Raw genomic sequence first — 21,980 nt, forward strand, 5'->3', positions numbered from 1 at the left:
GGGAGCACTCTAAAGCAACACTCTGAGATGGGGCTGTTTATAAGGATCACAGAGCATCGGTGCTACAGGACTGCTGAAGAACTGTGTGACTGTGCCAAGACAGACGGGGATGAGATGTAAATGGGCATACCTTTACTTTCCTGGTGCACTCTTCCACCAGCTGTGTTGTGCCAAGGTAAGCGAATCGAAGTGCGTAAAGGAGTATTTCTTTGTCCATCCAAATAACTCAGATCTTCCAGTTTGGTTGAACTTGTTGCTAGAGTATTAAAGGACTGAAGCTTATTTTTCTCTCAGCACAAGTTATAAAGAACATAATTACTTACTACAGTTTTTTCCTCAACACAGTACTTACAGATAAGCTTTTCCAGATAACGGCAGCGGTTCAAGTTATTCACGTTACAATATTTATAGAATGCTTTTCAATCACGTTCACTAAAGATTTAGCTGGATTTTCCCCCTTTCAGATGGTCCTCACACCTGCCTTAACTTCCTCATGTGGTCAACAGTTCTCGTGTTAATACAGTTTTCTTTTTTACTATGAGAACCACCATATCAGTGAGGTCAGGAGTGTCAGGGGAGGTTCAGATACCAGCTGCCAGTACCCTACCTGTGAAGAAATGTTTATATTCTTTTTGTATTGAATGCTACAGAATTCTGGATAACATCTTTTTATTTTCTTCAATTTTTAAAACAAGATGACAGCTATACAACAGAAGAACTGAAAATCCAGAGAACACGTTTGCCAAGTTGTATCAGGGATATGTACTTTTTCACCAGAAATAAACCAAATGAATATTCACATTAAAAAAAAGCAGTTTTCAAACTGGTATCAAATCTGAAGTCTTCCATTTGTTGGAGGGACAATACAGCAGGGCATAAGCAACTCAGATTTCTGGAGTGCACTGACAACAAACTCCTGACGTAGGCGACTGAGAAGCCAAAAAGGAAAGGTGCTCTGATGGGCTTGATACAAACAAGGAAGAACTTGTCATAGAGCTGGAAGTTGAGGGCAGCCTTGGCTGCAGTGACCATGAGATGGTGGAGTTCAGGGTCCTAATATGAGAGCGCAGAGCAAAAAGCAGGAGCACAACACCAGATTTCAGGGGCATGGACTTTAGCCTCTTCAGAGTTCTGCTTGGAAGAATCCCATGGCATATAGTCCTGGAGAGAAGAGGGATCCAAAAGAGCCAGTTGACACTCAAGGACAACCTCCTGCAAGCTCAAGAAAGAGCAGTCCTGACAAGTAGGAAATAAAGCAAGTCTGGCAGAAGGCCTGCATGGACAAGCAAGGAGTTGTTAACTGAACAAAGGCTGGAGGGGGCTTTGAGCAACCTGATTAGCAAAAGATGCCCCTGTCCACACCAGGGGGGGTTGGAACTAGGTGATCTTTAAAGGTCCCTTCCAACCCAAACCATTCTGTGATTCTATGATACTGTAAGATGGTGAAGGCTTGGTGGATGGGGGGAGAGCTGTGGAAGTTGTCTACCTTGACTTTAGTAAGGCTTCTGACACTGCCTCCCATAATACTGTCATGAACAAGCTGATGAAGTACAGGTTATGTAAATACACAGTGAGGTGGACCCAAAATTGGCTGAATGGGTGGGCCCAGAGGGTTGTGGTCTGTGGCACACAGTCCAGCTGGAGGCAATGCACTAGGAGTGAACTCCAGCAGTCAACACTGTGTCCAGTACTGTTTAACATCTTCATTAATGACCTATGGGATGGGACAGAGTGCAACCTCACCGAGTTTGCAGGTGATGCAAAACTGGGAGGAATGGCTGATATGCCAGATGATTGTGCTGGCGTTCTGATGGACCTTGACAGGCTGGAGAGTTGGGCTGAGTGGACCCTCCTGAAGTTCAACCAAGGGAAACGCAAAGTTCTCCAGCTGAGGAGGAATAACCCCAGGCATCAGTACACAACGAGGGTGACAGGCTGGAACGCAGCTGCGCGGAGAAGGATCTCAGGGTCCTGGTGGTAAACAGGCTGACCACAAGATTGCAATGCACCCTTGTGGCAAAGGTGGCCAACAGCATCCTGGGCTGCATTAGCCCCAGTGCTGTCAACAGGTTTGGGGAGGTGATCCTCCTCCTCTGCTCAGCACTGGTGAGACCACATCTGGAATACTGTGCCCAGTTCTGGCTCCCCAGCGCAAGAAACAGAGAGACTTATTGAGCATTAACTGAGTGTCATCTCTTCCTAGAGTGAAGCAGGGAAGTCAAAACTACATGTCCAAGTTGTAAGATTTGAATGGGGCTCGCAGTAGGATGGTTCAGAGTCAAGGTATTTGGTACTAAGGTAGCAGAAGTCCAGCCTGAAAATTGAAGTCCAGTCCAAATTTACATCAATGGAAGAAATTCTGAATGCAATGGATTGAATACTAAAACAGTGAAATGAAAATTTTATAAAGACTAGAAAAAGAGACAAAGCCAAAAAAAGCCAAAGCTCCTGTGGATGTCACTTTAAAAATATGAGAGCTTGGGCAGAATTCCTTTGCATCAAACCATGAGGGAGGTCTCAGGTTTGCATGCAGTTTGCCCAGCTTCGAACAGAGATAGCTAAGGCAACAGATTACTGTCATCCTTTACCTAAGAGGAGGCCGCAATCGGACTCTTCTTGGAAGGGCACTGTAATGGGATGAAACGCAATCAACACAGGTTGGAACATGGAAAATACGCACTACATATAAAGGAAAAAAAATTCACTGAGGATACCCAAACGAGCTGCCCAAAGACGTGGGGGAGTCTTCATCCTTGGAGTTACTCAACACCCAGCTGAACAAGGCACTGAGCAAACTGTTGTAACTGGATGTGCTTTCAGTGAGATGGTGGACCAGACACCTCCAGGGGCCCCTTACAACCTGAAGCAGTCTCTGCTTTTTTAACACTTCGAAAACTCACGTACTCCTAAGTCTATGAGAAGCCAAAGCTAAAATCTGGGGATCTGTCTTCCAGGCAGCTGCGGCAGTGCAAGGGCCGTTACTGCAGACCTCTACGGCAACAACGCCGTTTGGTTCAGAGTGACGTTCCCCCCAGCTTATGCAGTGGTGCTGTAATACCCATGTGGTTGCTGCTTCCTCCCCCGTCAGGTCCTGAGCCAGCAAAACTAGCGTCCGTCTCCAAAAGGCACTAGTTTTAAATGGACATGCAGATCAAGCATGTGGAACAAACACGAATGACACGGAAGCGATATAAATGCTCCAGATGAGAGTCAGAGCAGAACATGAGCTTGACATACGACGCAGAGTTGGAATATCATCTTTGTCGCATTCATGAGCTGGGAAGTTTTCCTCAGGAAGTGAGTAACAGAAAATAAAAGGAACAGCAGGAGCGTGGCATGGCTACGGCCCATCTCAGAACCCAAAAGGGGAAGCAAGACATAATAAAAGGGGAAGCAGTAACAGCAAGACACAATTCAGTGATTCCTAAAGCACTCCTGCTTCTCTAGCAGGGATCGGAGGTACGACTATTGCCAATCCCACACTCAACTAGGACAAATGTCTTCAGCCGCCCTTATCTGTAAGGATACTGCAGATTAATTATTCCATTTCTTGCACGTGTGGCACAAGTATCCAGTTTTTAAAGAGAGATATTTAGCACTGGCACTCAAAAGCCAGGAAACAGTCATTTACAGCTTAAAAGCACACTAGATATCACAAAAATCTGTAGCCAGAATCTCTGCACTATCAGATACCAGAACATCTAAGGTCAGGATACGCCATTTCCTTTGACATGGGACAATGTGCACGGAGCATGAACTTTTCGGCACTGTAAAACCAGACCAAGGGAAACGCAAAGTTCTCCAGCTGAGGAGGAATAACCCCAGGCATCAGTACACAACGAGGGTGACAGGCTGGAACGCAGCTGCGCGGAGGAGGATCTCAGGGTCCTGGTGGTAAACAGGCTGACCACAAGATTGCAATGCACCCTTGTGGCAAAGGTGGCCAACAGCATCCTGGGCTGCATTAGCCCCAGTGCTGTCAACAGGTTTGGGGAGGTGATCCTCCTCCTCTGCTCAGCACTGGTGAGACCACATCTGGAATACTGTGCCCAGTTCTGGCTCCCCAGCGCAAGAAACAGAGAGACTTATTGAGCATTAACTGAGTGTCATCTCTTCCTAGAGTGAAGCAGGGAAGTCAAAACTACATGTCCAAGTTGTAAGATTTGAATGGGGCTCGCAGTAGGATGGTTCAGAGTCAAGGTATTTGGTACTAAGGTAGCAGAAGTCCAGCCTGAAAATTGAAGTCCAGTCCAAATTTACATCAATGGAAGAAATTCTGAATGCAATGGATTGAATACTAAAACAGTGAAATGAAAATTTTATAAAGACTAGAAAAAGAGACAAAGCCAAAAAAAGCCAAAGCTCCTGTGGATGTCACTTTAAAAATATGAGAGCTTGGGCAGAATTCCTTTGCATCAAACCATGAGGGAGGTCTCAGGTTTGCATGCAGTTTGCCCAGCTTCGAACAGAGATAGCTAAGGCAACAGATTACTGTCATCCTTTACCTAAGAGGAGGCCGCAATCGGACTCTTCTTGGAAGGGCACTGTAATGGGATGAGACGCAATCAACACAGGTTGGAACATGGAAAATACGCACTACATATAAAGGAAAAAAAATTCACTGAGGATACCCAAACGAGCTGCCCAAAGACGTGGGGGAGTCTTCATCCTTGGAGTTACTCAACACCCAGCTGAACAAGGCACTGAGCAAACTGTTGTAACTGGATGTGCTTTCAGTGAGATGGTGGACCAGACACCTCCAGGGGCCCCTTACAACCTGAAGCAGTCTCTGCTTTTTTAACACTTCGAAAACTCACGTACTCCTAAGTCTATGAGAAGCCAAAGCTAAAATCTGGGGATCTGTCTTCCAGGCAGCTGCGGCAGTGCAAGGGCCGTTACTGCAGACCTCTACGGCAACAACGCCGTTTGGTTCAGAGTGACGTTCCCCCCAGCTTATGCAGTGGTGCTGTAATACCCATGTGGTTGCTGCTTCCTCCCCCGTCAGGTCCTGAGCCAGCAAAACTAGCGTCCGTCTCCAAAAGGCACTAGTTTTAAATGGACATGCAGATCAAGCATGTGGAACAAACACGAATGACACGGAAGCGATATAAATGCTCCAGATGAGAGTCAGAGCAGAACATGAGCTTGACATACGACGCAGAGTTGGAATATCATCTTTGTCGCATTCATGAGCTGGGAAGTTTTCCTCAGGAAGTGAGTAACAGAAAATAAAAGGAACAGCAGGAGCGTGGCATGGCTACGGCCCATCTCAGAACCCAAAAGGGGAAGCAAGACATAATAAAAGGGGAAGCAGTAACAGCAAGACACAATTCAGTGATTCCTAAAGCACTCCTGCTTCTCTAGCAGGGATCGGAGGTACGACTATTGCCAATCCCACACTCAACTAGGACAAATGTCTTCAGCCGCCCTTATCTGTAAGGATACTGCAGATTAATTATTCCATTTCTTGCACGTGTGGCACAAGTATCCAGTTTTTAAAGAGAGATATTTAGCACTGGCACTCAAAAGCCAGGAAACAGTCATTTACAGCTTAAAAGCACACTAGATATCACAAAAATCTGTAGCCAGAATCTCTGCACTATCAGATACCAGAACATCTAAGGTCAGGATACGCCATTTCCTTTGACATGGGACAATGTGCACGGAGCATGAACTTTTCGGCACTGTAAAACCAGAACTCAGCTCACTGAATAGGCAAATTGCCAGGTAACCCAAGCTATTTTCAAAGCAGACTCAAAAATTGTTGCTAACATTGTTAAGTTTGTAGCTGTAAAATACCCAGACACATGCAAATTCATTACAGCTGTTTGCTGCTGTTGGCTGCAAGACATTCCCTTGTGTCAGGGGGAGGATTCTAACGAACGCATCCTAAAACGGCGTTGCAAAGCAACCCTTCAACTGCGCAATTTTGGAACCATGTCCTAAGAACTGTCATGGTATTTTAAAAATCAAATTCCCTTATTAAGACTGCAATGTGTGTTTCAGTATCTTTCAGGACACTTCATGAAGCATTCTAAATGTAGGACTGGTTTTTTAAAGCTTTTGGCTATTACTGACAAACCTTAAGTTTTTGATAACGTTTACTGAGCTGCACCTTTTTCAGCTGCAATTCCAATGTATTACAATTTGTTGGACTTTTCTGGAATAAGCACATTATGTACCTCCTTTGAAAATGGAACAGAGAATGGTGCTCACATTACAGTCTATAACCTTCCAAAATTTAAACTGGTGGTGTCAGAACGTAAAAGACACTCATCAAAATTGCTAGCGTGTGCTTTGCCAAAACTTCGCCATTGACCATTTCAGCAGTTGGTTTACCAGCAGCATTTCCCCTACACATCTCATCATACTAAGAAAATTCCATGCATCGATTTTTCATCTTTTATACTAAAAATGCTCGCTTTTACTGACAATTATTTCCCAGCTGGAATGAAGTATAATACCCTCCCCTCTTCCCTCTAGGAATCACCAACTTTCAAGCCCTAACCTCATTACTGAAATCTTCTTCACTCTGCATTTACCAAGTTTTTTAACTTCCAATGTTTAGTTAGCTAAACCTACCGCCAGAGGTATGGTGCCCAGGCTTCTGAACGCTATCAAGACATTTTTCTTGCAGAGTCATATTTATGTAAGCAAATTGCCCATTACTGTTAGAATTTGATGGGCTCTACTAACAGATTTCAAGTCAGAAGGGCTTTTTCAGAGGTTTGGCTATTTCACAACACTTACAAAAAGCAACAGTGAGGTTACGCACGTATCTGTCACAACTGAACAGACTCAAATTTCCTGAATGAATGGTTTAACTAGAAGGCAGAATTTCACAGAGTTCTTTAAAAAGTACGTGCGTTGCTTGTTCAACAGAGATCAAAGTATGACTTTGGTCTTGGCGTTAGTCAGATTTACAGATCTAGCAAATGCGAGCACATACACAAAAGCAACAAGGTCAAGGATTCGTTGACACCAGATACACTCCTAGAATGACTGATGGACATTTGAAGTGTTCCAGAAGTCCTGTCCTAACCAATACCTATTGAAAAGCACGATAAAAGCCCTCTATATGACAATTTTAAAAACTTACGTATCACTCACCTGTTCCCTTTAGAACCTATGCTTTTTTTCTATTTGTACTTTCATACTAACAGCATAACTTCAACAGAAAGATTCAACAGAAATGTCCTATCATTAAGAACACCCTTTTTTTCTACCTCAGGACTTTACCTGCAACAGAGTTGGGACGAGGCATTACTAAAGAGCCAGAACTTTGAGCATATGGAACGGGACCCTCTCCTGGCGGTACTTCTTTTGGCAAACTGTCAGCAGACCCAATGGCTTCCTCTTCTGCAACTGGTGAACAATTATCTGTTCTTCGATCATGACTAATCCCTTGATGTTTGCCAGCTCTGAGACTCCCATCCTTGCTCCATTCCAAACTGGATCCACTACGATCATCATTTTCTGATGAACTTGTTATAGTTGCTGAAAAAGAGAAAACACCACCCAACTAAAGTGCACAGCAGAGGAAAACGGCTCACTTGTGTTAATAAGCATTGTCATTTTCATACTCAAATGGCATTTTGGGCCAGGAGATATTCAAGTAGTTCTTTACTGGATATTTTGTTACATTTAAGGAATATTATTTACCTAAAAGAGTCAAACACCACAGCTTCTCAGATGGGGAAAAACACCTGAGAAAGGAGGCAAGAAAATGTTCTGAAGAATCCAGGTGTATCTTGAGATCTATGTAATTTGTGCTGAGGGGGGGAAAAAACCCCATCAACCACCAAAACATTTGTGACTTGATATGAAGAATTCTACTACTTCACCAAAACGGTTCAACTTCTTTTAAAAATTAAAATTCTAGAACATAATATTCAAACCATTCTGTAAACATGGAGACAACAAAAGCTTATTAGGAAGCAAAAATAGCATCTAGAAGAAGAAAAAAAATTGAAAGCATCTTTTTTGATAATTCACATTTTTAAAGGCTAATATTTTACAAAAAGAATTCAAAATTCAATTCTTTGAAAAAATGTGCACAGTTCTTCCAAAGGTGGGAGGCTTTCCACCAGCCTCCTCGTGACCAAACATCCTGGATATTGTGAAGCATTAAGTGACACAAGCTCAGTGCTGTTCAGAGATCTCGCTCACCCCAGACAGACAGCTTGGCTACATTAGGATGCCAGTCAGCCTGGCAAACTAATCTTGATAGAAAGCCTCCAGCAACTGAGCGATACTCCACTCCTTCCTTAGGCATCTCCTACATTTCACTGTCAGAAGAGCGTACAGGACGCATGCTTGATCAGACCCAGTATACAAACAAAATTTCAGATCATATCAAACATACTGATTCAGGTTTTCAAAGTATTTCAGTGTACTGCGCTATAAAGTAAACCAGAAGCTCCAATAAAGGCTTTTTGTTTGTTTGTTTCTGATGCCATCGTAAACCGACCAGGGAACAGTTACAAATAGTTCCTCAATACTACGTGAACTTTCCAGCAGCAAGATGTGCTTTTTTTGCTATGAAAGTTTCAGGTGTCGCAAAATAAGCAACACGGGGCTAGACAGAGCCCCAGCTACAAGACAACTGATGACGACGCAGGTGGTTCTGGACGCGGCACCTCAGCACAGTCGTACGCAGCACACCTCTGCTGCCGCGACGCGCTCCTCCAACGCCGAAACACCAACTGCACGATGCAGAGCGCTCCAGGCATTCCAGTTTGGTTACTGGAGGGCACCTTTAGCTCCTCAAGACTGCAGTTAATCAAGGACTCCTGCAATGACTGAAGGTGTGAAGAGTTTATACTCCTAAAGCCCAAAATGTTTGATAAAACTATGCTAATGTGCTCGCGTAAGAGCAGTTTGCAAATATATACTGGTTTTTGCATATTCAACAGTGAAATCACTCTTTCATTTAAAATGTTTTCAATACTTATATTAAACTCTCACAAAATAACTGAACAACAAATACTTATTAAAGGTTAAGCCACCACCCAATGCATTTTGAACACTCGAATGCAACAGAGGAAAATACAGAATAGGATGAAAGGGCATTAGGATTAGGATTAAAAAAACCCAAAACCCCAGACAATGCCAGTTCCAATAGCAGCATCAATGTGAACTGTGGGTCCTCCCCAGGCTAAAACTTCAAATGTTAAAAGGTATATATGTGGCAACTCTACACTCAACTGCCCACATCATTAAGTAATACCATTCTGGCACACTGGACCGCTAACGAGATGCCAGTGGGCAGGCTGCTCCTTAGGGCTCGCCCGGCCAGAAGCAGCACCCGCTCTTCTCCTTTCACATCGACTGCACTGCAGTCCCAGCCTTGCGGGACGAGGCGGCACTCGTACAACTGCGCGTTCCTCCGGCTTAGCCTCACCGTCACAGGACATTTAAGATCTGATGGTTGAATTCCAGAGCTCGTATTGTTAAGGAATACCAATAATATGACACACGTGTTAGAGGCAGTAGAAGGAAAAGCTTTCCCGGCATCCCGTTAGCCTCTGCACACAGCTTCAACTGTACTTCTGTGTGACAAATTTATTTCATTTTTATGGTCGTGTCAAAAAAATCTGGCTCCTCCCAAGGTATGAAATATTTAAAACTGTTATTCTCCCTGGAGTGAAATGTAGCATCAGGAAGCCTTGCTGCTCAAGGTCTCCATACTGGAACAGTAGCAAGCATCCAGAAAAGCTGACGTTTTGGCCAGTAGCCCAGCCTTTTCTCCTGCTTAGCTCATGGCTGAAGATTAAAACCTACCTCCACTACTATTATGTCAAACTCAATAGAAGCAAAGAAGAATTCAACTACAGCAGTAAAACATTAGAAAACTACAAGAAGCCTGAACCATAAGTAAAAAAGAGGGAAAGGGAGAAAAGATTTCCCACCAGAGTCTGCCTGCCCAGAAAACGTAGTGGGAGTAGAAATGCAATGGAAGCCCACATAAGTAGCATGAGAGAGCAAGCTGGGTTTATGGTTGGATGAACTCCGCCAGAGACATTAGGAAACACACACTTGCTAAACGTAATTTAAAATGTACATTTACTACTAATACCAAATTCGAATGCACAGACACATTTGTATTTAAAAACCAAAAGCACGGGTCATTTATCAGAGAGGTGCATCTCATCTCCCTTCCTGGTTTCACACCTTTATAGATCTCAGGGTGCTGCCATGGGTTGCCACGGGACAAGGGGTGTTCAAATTCTCCCCGAATTTGAGACAGGAATGACAGCTCTGAAGAAAACTACAGCAGATGATTTCCACCTCGGGTTTTTTGCCCCTGCCTCTCACACTCATACGCTTCACAACTCCACCATCCTCTCTTCCCCCTGCATAATAAAGGACTCGTTTTCACGTTTCTCCTATTTTTGAAACTCCTTCCTTTTCATTAGTTCAGCAAGAAGCTTTTATCACTGGGTTCAGAAATCTTTTCTTAATAACATTAGTACTTAAAAGGTTATACAACAGACGATGCAGTTGTGCCACGAGGCTAGTTCTGACCTCTCTTAGAACATGGATATACTCACAGACTATTTCAAGCTTGCAAAGCATGGGGAGTAGGTTCACATCAGGATCTACATTTGCCCAATGGAGAGAAAGGAAGCCTTCACAAAGTCATTTTCTAAAACTGAAGTACTTAAGTGTTACACAAATGAGTCTTTTGACCCGTGATAAACACCTCTTTTAGGGTAACTGGTCAGTAAAAACAGTATTACGTCATAAATTACTTCAGGTTGTAACAAAATGCAAGGACATCCATCAAGTCAGAGTGAAGTGCTAGCTGCGTTACGAACACACGTATCACCACCACTTCTTGGCAAGTCCTACACCACCATCATCACGGTAGTATTGGTGACGGCAGGCAGAGACCACGTCCACTCAGAATTCCTTCTATAAACGAACGTTGTAAATAAAAAAGTACGAAGTTCACAAAGGCAATGACAGACCTTAAGTTTACTTTGCCAAATCTAGGCATTGAAGATTATGAATCGCTTCACATTTCAGCCTCCCTGAATTTAGTACATCAGCTAGACTTAAATAAAACCAAAAGCTCACTTTTCTGTACCGAGAAAGCACCAGCACCATTTTAAAAAGGATCAACTGGTTGAGTAGCCAACATTTCATAAAAAATAAAAAAAAAATTTAAAATTGACTAAACCAATAAAGAAGCATAAACATTCCTACAACAGTTTGTAACAACATGAAAAATATACTTTATACATCTTAGTCTGACCTTCCAGAAAATAACACTAAGGCACCACCTGGCTGCCCAAAGGTACAGGCAAAGACCCGTTAGGGCAGGCAGCAGCAATAGGGAAGACGGCGCAAACAAGGCAGCAAAGAATTCAGATCTTTCCTTTAGTACTGAACTGACTTACTGAAATGTTCAGGTAGTTGGTAAAAGGAGCTCTGTAACGGTCGGCCTGCGATGGTAGCCGTCTCGCTAAAGACACCCGACCCCCCAGAGGAGATGCACGTGTAGCCTCAGCTCAGTCACCTGTCCAGCAGAGCATCCCACTATTTCACCTCTTCCATGATGCCCCATTTTAGCTTCATTTTCATGCCAATTACTCAAACGTTTGCACTGCCCTTGAACAGTTTGATTTAGGTTATTCTCGTAAGTAGCAGCATCAATTCTCTTTTCCTCAGATGGAAATTAAACCAGCTTCAAGTTACTCTGTGCTTCACCATTATGAAATGCATTGTAAAATGGAAAAGGAAAAAGGTAGAAGAAAATAAGAAATGGAGCAAAACAGAGGAAATTAATGATTTTAAAGGAAAACATGGAGAAACTAGAACGATATCAGGATAACAAAACAAGATAAACGCACACCCAACAACATCAACTGCTATAGACAAAGAATACGATTTCAATCTTTCAAGTCCAAAGGATTTGAAATGGGCTCCATGGACAGCATAAAATCAAACACAATTACATGACGTAGCTATTCAGACTTGTACTACTAAGAGAAGATTAATTCCTATTACTTACTTTACTAATTAAAATCCTTACCTATAATCCCACTGTCCTTGCTCTCCAGGGTGGAGCTAGGGCTGCTGATGGTTCCACAGGGACTACCTCTGTTCGCTGCTGTTTTGCCAACGCAGCTATTGAGCGTTGAGCAGGGACTATCAGTGCTAGGTGATGTAGTGCTGCTCGTCAGGGTGGAACACGGACTCACTCCTTGACTGGCTACTGTACACTGCAACATGAAGAGAAATGAACAGTTATTGCGCAGGAGGCAGTACGCTACTGGGCTGGAAATCAAAAACATCAAGGTGAAGTAGAATAAGAAGTGCTCTCCTCTCCACCCCCAATATCTATTCTTTCGGTTAAAAACACTAGAACTGCAGTCTTACCCACATTTCACTATCATAGAATGGTTTGGGTTGGAAGGGACCTTAAAGATCACCCAGTTCCAACCCCCCTGCCATGGGCCAGGACACCTTCCACCACACCAGGCTGCTCAAAGCCCTGTCCAACCTGGCTGTGAACACTTCCAGGGATGGGGCATCCACAACTTCTCTGCACAACCTGTGCCAGCGCCTCACCACCCTCAGAGTGAGGAATTGCTTCCCAATATCTAACCTAAATCTGCCCTCTTTCAGTTTAAAGCCATTACCCCTTGGTCCTGTCACTACATGCCCTTGTAAAAAGTCCCTCTCCAGCTTTCTTGCAGGCCCCCTTCAGGCACTGGAAGCTGCTATAAGGTCTCCCCGGAGCCTTCTCTTCTCCAGGCTGAACAACCCCAACTCTCTCAGCCTGTCTTCATAGGAGAAATGCTCCAGCCCTCTGACCATCTTTGTGGCCCTCCTCTGGACCTGCTCCAACAGGTCCATGTCCTTCTTACTTTGGGTGCCCCAGAGCTGAACGCAGCACTCCATGTGGGGTCTCACGAGAGCGGAGTAGTGGATGAGAGTCACCTCCATATCCCAGGTAACCAGGTTTCCTGTTCCCTTCCGGAGAGGGCCCACACTTTCCCTAGTCTTCCTTTTATCACCGACATACCTATAGAAGCTTTCTTGTTGCCCTTGACATCCCTGGCCAGATTCAATTCTATCAGGGCTTTAGTTTTCCTAACCTGATCCCTGGCTGCTCAGACAATATTTCAGTATTCCTCCCCAGCTACCTGCCTGTCCTTGCTTCCACCTTCTGTAGGCTTCCTTTTTGTGTTTTGAGTTTGTCCAGGAGCTCCTTGTTCATCCACGCAGGCATCCTGGGATTTTTGTGTGACTTGCTCTTTGTTGGGTGCATCACTCCTGAGTTTGGAGGAGGTGATCCTTGAATATTAACCAGCTCTATTTGTCCCCTCTTCCCTCCAGGGCTTTATCCCATAGTACTCTATCAAGCTGATCCCTGAAGAGACCAAAGTCTAAAGATCACCCAGTTCCAACCCCCCTGCCATGGGCCAGGACACCTTCCACCACACCAGGCTGCTCAAAGCCCTGTCCAACCTGGCTGTGAACACTTCCAGGGATGGGGCATCCACAACTTCTCTGCACAACCTGTGCCAGCGCCTCACCACCCTCAGAGTGAGGAATTGCTTCCCAATATCTAACCTAAATCTGCCCTCTTTCAGTTTAAAGCCATTACCCCTTGGTCCTGTCACTACATGCCCTTGTAAAAAGTCCCTCTCCAGCTTTCTTGCAGGCCCCCTTCAGGCACTGGAAGCTGCTATAAGGTCTCCCCGGAGCCTTCTCTTCTCCAGGCTGAACAACCCCAACTCTCTCAGCCTGTCTTCATAGGAGAAATGCTCCAGCCCTCTGACCATCTTTGTGGCCCTCCTCTGGACCTGCTCCAACAGGTCAATCAGCGAAACCCAAACTGATGCACCAAGATTTATGAGGCCTGGTACCAGAAGTGGAGAGAGGAAGGGCAAGAAAGAGCGATGGGTAGTTACTGTGCAGTTCAGATTAGCAGATGAGTTCCATATGGACAGTAGCTACTTGCTTCTCCCCAATTCCTCCACCCCCAAATGACAAAGACTGTCAAATGGAAGTGATCTTCTCAGGAAAAAACAAACACATGGGCCCTCAAAACCATACTCCTGTTTAGCAAACCACTGATATTTTCCATTCTCGTCACTGAGAATAGAAGGGAAAAAGAAGTTCCTCCTAAATACTAAAATGAGGCAGAGAGAACCCTAGAAGCTATTCACATTCATAGCAGATTAAACTTCCAGAAATGATGAAGTCTATTCTTTTTTTTTTTTCAAAATAATCACAGACACACTTGTTATAATTAATTTACATTTCTATCACCATATGTCTACTAAAATGGATTGTATTTTGGCAAGTATCAAGTAACTGCAACTAGCAAACAGACGCAATAACATTAGCCCTCTCAGAAATAGGACAAACATTAAATATATTATTTTCCATTATCTTACCATGACTTCATTTGCCTCTTCCACATGAGCAGAAGTTGGGATCCCTTCTCCCAGTAAAAAACCCAATCTTGTCATCAATTCTTGTGCTGCAGGAGAACAGCTCGAGTCTTTATCAGGCTTTGCTTTGGAGTGGGGGGAAAAAGTTGAAGATTAGAGTCTAATATTTGGAAACTGTTACAATCAGTATAAAAAGAACAATCAAATGTAAACACCAGTTCTTCTGCCAGCAATACATCTAACAGAGAAGCTGATGCCATTTACACTTCTTGTCCATCAGACTTTACACTGCTGGTGGGTCTTGGATCCTCTGCATATCTGCACATATCTAAGGAAGAAAACAAAACACCCTGCCGGCCAAACCAGGAATGGTTACGTGCGAACAGTTCACCACCGGTCTGATGCAACGCGATTGTTCTCCTAGCGGCAGCATTAAACGCAATGCTACCAAAGCTCAGTGGAGACTGAAACTCTGGTCCAGTAATTTTTAATGAAGTTTTCTGTGATGTTGAAAACTTGAAAAGTAGAGGTTAATAATAGAGAGGTTTTGTAATCTCATGGTTAACACTACAACCAATACCATACATCTTTTTGGTGCTTGCTATGCAAAGGATGTGACCCCAGTTCTAAATGTCCCAGCTTTTCTGGTTACAAAAATACTTAATTTTATCAGTAGAGTGCTTTAAAAAGTCTTCTGGTGTCCAAGAGGCACAGCGAGGCCAAGTTCAAAAGAGGGCAGCCTCCAGCAGAGACAGGCAATCACAGGTCTGCTTAGGGAGAAGACCCACGGCTCGCCTAGTCTCACAAAGTAGCATCTCCTGCCATTCCCCTTCTTGGATGCCAAGAGTTGGTCATCACCTGCCAGGACAACTCTGAAGAGGAGGATCATCATGAAATGGTTGCTTTGGGTGAGGGAGATGAGGGCTACATGCTCTCCCAGTTGGACATAAAACTTCAATACCAGCGCTAAGATGGCTGTGAAGAGGGACCAAGGTAGCTAAAACACATCAAACAGGGCATACAGAAGAAGATGCTGTGAACAGTTATGATGAGTTCTGTTTTCACTAGTATGCATCAAAGATAAGGGGCCTTTCTAAAAAGAAAACACTGGCTTTTAAAACCATAGTTTCTTTTTAAATTAAGCAAAAGGAAACCAAAAAATTCTTCATCTGGAACCTCATCAGTTGCATGCAATGACTTTAATGACATCAGTTAATGGAAAAGTTAATCTAAAAATGTAAGCCCCATGAAATCTGTGCTACGGTGCACAGTCATATACCAACGCATGGCTCATTTTGCTTTGACCACGGCATTTGCCATCAAAGCCACACTCAGTCATGCACTAGTCAAATTTAATAAACACGGAACTTCCCAACATACCAGTTGGCTCTAGGGAGGCAGTTTTGCCCACCTTTCCCAACCCAGGAATCTACTGTTACTGCCTTCCTTCTTAGCAAGCTTTTACCAAATCTCTAAGATTAAGCACTGTACCCAGTGCAGATACACATCTGGAATCAATTTACAGTAAAAACAAGTTCAGAAAAATTCTAGTAGGCCTTTGGCACATGAGGCAATCAGCAACACTCGGGCATCATTTGCCTGCTGCACATGTGCAGCTGCAAGAACTGAGGCAGTTACAGAGATCACCTGAGCCTAATGGCAAGCCTCTCCTCCTTGCCACGAGGATCTTCTATCTGCAAAGCCTTCTCACCAACAATCAGGTTTTCTTATTATGCCGGCTCCTTGGTATCACTGTCCGAAATGCACGGCTGTTCTACCCACCAAGGCACCCCTGAACGGACTCTTACCATTTGGACTGGGTTCTCCTTGCTCTGAACCTTTTCTCAGCGGTAGAGCTGCCTCGCCTGGCACTCTAGGACTTTCCACATACTTGGGCTTCCTGATCGGACCTGCAATGGGAACGAGCTGAGAGTATCTCGTTTTCTCCAGAGGGACCGCAGGTTTCGTACGTACAGCGTCTATCCCCCGCGATGCAAGAGAGCAGAGGAATTCTTTCTTACATGCACAGCTGCTGCTGTAACGATTAGCGAGCTCCCACACTTCCACCCTTGCAGGAGCGGAACAGTCTCTTCAGGCTTTCTGGAATGCAAAGCCTGCTGGAAACCAAACCCAATCTGCTTGCTGAGACAAACCTGAAAAGGTTTCCTGTATACGCAAAGCAAGTGAGTTTTTCATGTTCAAACTCTGACAACTTTCCATGGGCCTCCTCCGTTCTCAGCTTTTATTTTCCATTGTAACAGGAAGATAATTTTGTTATCGGCATCTTTGAAGTGAGGAGAAAAAGACTGCAGGCAGACAGCTTGCAACATCAACACGCTGAATAATTCAAACCCAAGACAGTACAGCATACTTTCTCCAAATACTGGTATGTGCCACACAAGGAATGGCGAAGATGAGTTCAAAAACCAAGGAAACATTAGTGGCTACCGATGGTTCCTCGTGCCGTTAAACAGCAGCACTCCCGGTGCACGCGCAGGCCGAGTTCAAACGGGCCGCCTTCGGGATGGAGAATCATGCATTCCCCACACATGCACGCCTGCTTTTCAAAAATTAAACTCAGTCACACTTTACTCTCACTTTCAGCTTCACGCTTTGGTTTCAGGCTGTTGATGATCCTATTCTTTGCTAAAAACGATTCTATGATTTTATGATTCTAAACACAGCTTAGTAGCAAGTACAGGAGAAGTTAACGGCACAGCTTCCCTAACAGGAGGGAACGATGCTGCCCCCCTAAAGGTTCACCAGCAGAAGCGCACTGGTGCAAAAATGCTGAACCAACAGGCACCTGCTGGCACTACAAACGCGGGGTGCAGTTTTTAAAGCTCCCCAACTTAATCACGACAACCACTGCAGTATGCTGGTGTCTGCTTAGAGAATTGCTGCCTCGGCACAAAATGAATGTTAATGAAACCTATGTCCTAGTGGCTCTGAGCCCACATGGCCACTCTACAGGCCTACGATAGCCCTTTTTTAACCAAGGTACCTTCAGGAGTTTTGCCTGCTACAATCCTGAAGGAAACTTTAAAGAGCGATGTTCTTGATGGAAGCACTTAATATTCATAATGTCGCTTACACAGATCTCACATAAAACTCAAGCTGATACTAGAAGGGTTTTTAACTACAGGCTGTAGCCTTCCAACCCCTTAAGCTTACAGAATAACACATCAGATGCTGTCTGACTGAGAAATCACGCATTTCTAAAAAGAAAGGAGTAAAAAAAGATTTCAGGTAAGTATTCTTCTATGTGTAACACCATGAGTGAGGGGCCAGCCTGAAAAGCTGATTTTACAAATATAACCTCATCAGTTAAAAGTTTCATGTAACAAGCTCAGCTCTCTGATTTTCTAAGGCAACCAAGCTAAAAAGAAAAACCCAAATGGAGAAAGGGGCTTAGTTATCAAGCTATCAGGCAAGATCTTTCTTTCCCACAGAGGTTCACAAAGTAACAAGGAGAAGCATGAAGCATGTCTCATGACACAAAAGAGTCCCAGCAGACAAAAGTAAAGGCTACAGGTAAATTCCCAAAGTAATTTCTCACTGCTCCTGAAGCCAACATTCATCAGTCCTGACCATGCCCCTGTCCACAGCTGTTTGTGCCGTTGGCACACACGGGCAGCTACAACCGTGCCCGCAGATGCTACCGCGGCGCCTGGCAAGCGATGACTTCGATTCGTTTTACAGGGCGATTTCAAGGAAGCAGTGAAGGATTTGGCTAGCGCCTTTCCTTAAGTTAAATACACAGAATACAACCAAAGGTAGAGCTTTCAAAACAAAGGAGGTGAATATCCCATTAAGCAGCAACGGTGAGAACAACAACAAAAATACATCCTCAAGAACAACAACAAAAAGTTTTAAAATAAAATAGACAATAATGTACTGGAACCAGAGAAAAATGACAAACACCCCCCCTAGACCAACCAACAACAGAACAGGCACCAAGCGAGCTCCAGTCCTAGTGGTAACCCTGCCTTGCTAAGGGTGCTTCGGCACGGCGGCCCCTCGGGTCGCAGCCACCGGGGGGAGGCCGAGGACTGACGCCCGCTGTACCACATCGCCCTCCCTAAGGTCCTTCTCTTGTCTTCAGCCTGGGTCTTCAAACAGCATCCTTCTACCTGGCTCAGATGCAAGGGCACGCCAAGGTTCTCCGAGGCATCCCGCCCTCTGCCTGTTAGAAACCACAGCGCGTTCAGGCTCGGACGCCTGCAGCCACACAGGGTCCCACCCCTCCTTTTGGCAGCATCTCCCACGCTATGTGAAGGCTCGGAAGGCTACGTTGACTTCTTGCTCATTTTCACGAGTACCTTAAGGCTGACGACTGCTTTCAAAGACAAGTGGCGACGCTCTCCGTTGGGCTCCCGGGACAAGGCACCGCCCCATCGCGCCGCAGCCGACCCGAGCACGCTAACTTGGCGCCTACAGCCGTCAGGCCCCGGCACGACCTGGTTCCAGAGGAGCACAGAGGCGTTTCCTTGTGGGACCTGCCTGTTCTTCCACATTCCCACACAGAATACGGTGATAGCCCAATTCCTTAGCTAAGGAACGCGGGGCAGGGAGTGCAAGTCACACACGAGCACGTGTTTGCATCTCCACCGAGAGACTACAAGGTGACTACAACTAAAAGCTTGGTTACCAACTGTCACCAGAGGGTGCTCCTGCAATGCCGTTTCACAGCAAAAATAAGGGGCCTAGGCCCTGGTCAAAGCAAGCTAAAAATACATTCCTTTGAAACAGAATCACATTCCGTAAGCAGACAACAGTCCAAATCTGCCATTTGTAAGCATAACTATGATGAGATGTGTCAGCATTGAACACCACAAAGCAACCACTCGAAAAGCCCCAGAACACCATGTTGCTGCCACGTAAAACAGATCAGGTCAGACACATGTTCAGGATGTGTTTTTAGCACTTACACGTCAAGCTGTGGAGGAGACACTTTACTGAAATGGGGAAGAAAACCTGCAAGTCTGATACACAGCACTGCAGGAACTAGGAAAGTTCACAGTCAGTTTATTTTCATGCACTACTCTAGAACAGGGCACACGAATTAATCCATGGATGAAAAATGACCCATCTGAACACGAACTGTACCTGCACCACGGGAGGTCTTTCCCCGAAGCACAAACAGGTCCGTCTGGGACAGTATTTTGTTGGCAGCAAGCGGCAGAGAAGAATCTCAGTTGGGGAAATCGCTTCCCTGGTTCGCTTCTCCCGGCTTGCGTTACGTGGCTCTTGCTCCCCAAGTCAGAAGTGGTCACTTTCTGTTCAAGAGCTCTAGATGGATTTTCGCTCCAAGAATTCATCCCAGCCTTTCTTTAGCGCTCCGCACCATCCACAGTTAACCCAGCGTTGCACAAAACAGCAATCACACCGTCTCCCCTTCCCACCAACTGCCTTCTTCCAGGCAGAAAAGTACCAGCCCCATCTATTTAAATAATTTCTCCTCCAGAGCCATTCCACACCTTCAGTCGTGCCTGCAGCCCTTCCCTAGTTCTTTCCTAGCCCTACTGTAGATTTTTAAAGCTGATATCACCAGAGCTACACTGGTACCTTCCTGAGGCAGACGAACTAGATTTGTACAATTCCATAATGATCCTTCTTTTTGTTTACAATCTATTGCTCTCCGAGTAATTTTTAATGCCTTTTTGACTGCAGAAGGGCTGGTTTTCCACAAGATGAGGGTAACTTGTGCATCTCCTTCCTAATCCTCTGAACTGGCTTCCCCTCCCACCAGCGTTAAGTGAACCTGTACCTGTACTGGTACTGGGGACTGCCCCCTCGGGCGTAGGGCTATAGCTTACTGCGAGCACGAGCATCTGCTTCCCAGCGTTCCCAAGATTGCACACAGAACTGAAGCCTTAGGCGAAACCAGTTCCCTTACCTAGTCTAGTCTCAAGTATCAGGTATGCCGATTAATTTGTTTAGTAAATTAAACTTTTAATTACATTTTTAAGTAAAAACTAACTAAAAGTTCTATTGCACACTTATGGAAGACTCTTCCAGCCATCATCTTTCGCACTCATGGATGTCTTTAAAAGGAAAGCTGCTCCCTTTCTCTGCTCAAGCGTGATGGTATTGGTAATGTAAGTCAGTAGAGATTTACTTCAAGGGCAGCAGCAGCATCTTTTGTTCACACCTTAAACTCCAACAACTCATTTTCTGGAACCTCCTTTATAACTTGGTATTTTCATTCTTTCACTTGACCCTCCTAAATCAGGGTACAATCGCCTATCACCCCTTCAAGAACATGAATACTGGCTTAGTTGTGCCCCTGTAAGTGACCAATCCAAGCAATGTTCATTCCAGCTTCACAGTAAAGGAAACGCTCGACTTACTGTGACAGTTCTTCATCTACTGCTCCCCTTCCCAGAGTTGTCCTGCTGACAACTTTTCCTTGTTCCGTTTGTTTCTGCTCTTTTATCCACCTCCACCTCAATGAACTATTTCATTAAGGAAGCTTTTAACTCCAAATGAACTGGTTGCTTTACTTCTGCCGATAATTTAAGCTCCTGAGTAATTTAAGTTATAGATGCTCTCTTCCCTCCTTTTATAGCTAGAGTTGAGGACTGAACGGGGGCCAGAAACACTGGTACTCTTCCAGGCTCTTCTCACAAAGCAGCAGCTCCCCCACCTCCTATGCAAGTAACTAAACCACGATGTCACCCACAGCGGGATGCTCAGACAGGACCGTGCAGCTCTCCCTGCCCCAGGAGCAGCTCTGCTCGCTCCCCCGGGGCCTTGCCTGCCGTGGGCTATGAGGCTCTAGTGGCTGACCTACCTGCAGATGGACGGGCAAGAAAGCAGCGATGACCGCCCAGGCGCCGCAGCAAGGACGCGTCTCAAACGCGTCATCGTGCCTGTCCACCGCCAACGGCGAAACCCCTGGCAGCGCTCACGTGCTGGCCTCCGAGCGTACGAGGACCGACCCGTTCAGCCGCGAGCCTGAACCCCTACCGAGGGGGGAGCGGGCAAGAGACAGGAGATGAGAAGTGGGATGCCAGAGCTCAGGACAGCAGTTTCGAAGAGACCCCAAAACCAAGGAGTCCTGTGTTGGTCCAGGGAGTCCCCAGACCAGCAATTTCCAATCCTGTTCTGAGCAGGTACCTCTCACTTGCTGAACATTAAGGTACCCAAGTGCTTTCCTCAGGGAGATGAGCCCAAACCGATAATTACATTATCCACAGAACAAACATGCCTACTCAGAACAAAATCCCTTAGTCTAAAGGGACAGAATGAAAACCCCACGCTCCCCACAGTTCCTCTGTGGCTGGTCCATGCTGGCAAAAGCATTCTGCTCTCCGAGTCACCTGGAGTAGAAAGCTACAGAGAGGTATACAACATGTACAACATGCACAGGGAAAATAATTCCAAGCATAACATCCTTTTCCTACCATTGCATTTTTAATTTAAAAAAAAAAACACCCCCCCCCCCCCAAAAAAAAAAAAAAAACCAACTCTGAAGCAACCTAGAAGGTAAAGTAACTTTCAAAATTAGCAAATGTTCACAGCAGTAAGAATATGCCTGACAGGAAGGTGAGAAGAAAGTAC

At 45.0% G+C, this 21,980-nt stretch overlaps 1 protein-coding gene across 4 annotated transcripts in view; it reads right to left on the bottom strand.

Annotated features, from left to right (window-relative positions):
• The window catches only part of TANC1 (tetratricopeptide repeat, ankyrin repeat and coiled-coil containing 1), a 105,557-nt gene that overhangs the window by 26,172 nt on the left and 57,405 nt on the right, over nt 1-21,980 (bottom strand). For 2 of the 4 annotated variants that reach the window (XM_009639020.2, XM_035894456.1), the window contains exons 4-8: nt 16,223-16,324; nt 14,418-14,539; nt 12,041-12,230; nt 7,240-7,497; nt 131-256 (exon numbers count right to left, since the gene is read on the bottom strand). In XM_009639020.2, coding sequence (XP_009637315.2) covers nt 131-256; nt 7,240-7,497; nt 12,041-12,230; nt 14,418-14,539; nt 16,223-16,324 — 798 coding nt within the window. The remainder of the gene's footprint in view (nt 1-130; nt 257-7,239; nt 7,498-12,040; nt 12,231-14,417; nt 14,540-16,222; nt 16,325-21,980) is intronic. The other 2 variants (XM_035894458.1, XM_035894457.1) reach the window with 2 other exon arrangements.

Source organism: Egretta garzetta, unplaced genomic scaffold, assembly GCF_000687185.1.
Source record: "Egretta garzetta isolate BGI_Z169 unplaced genomic scaffold, ASM68718v1 scaffold635, whole genome shotgun sequence".
In the NCBI taxonomy this organism is placed as follows: Eukaryota; Metazoa; Chordata; class Aves; order Pelecaniformes; family Ardeidae; genus Egretta; species Egretta garzetta.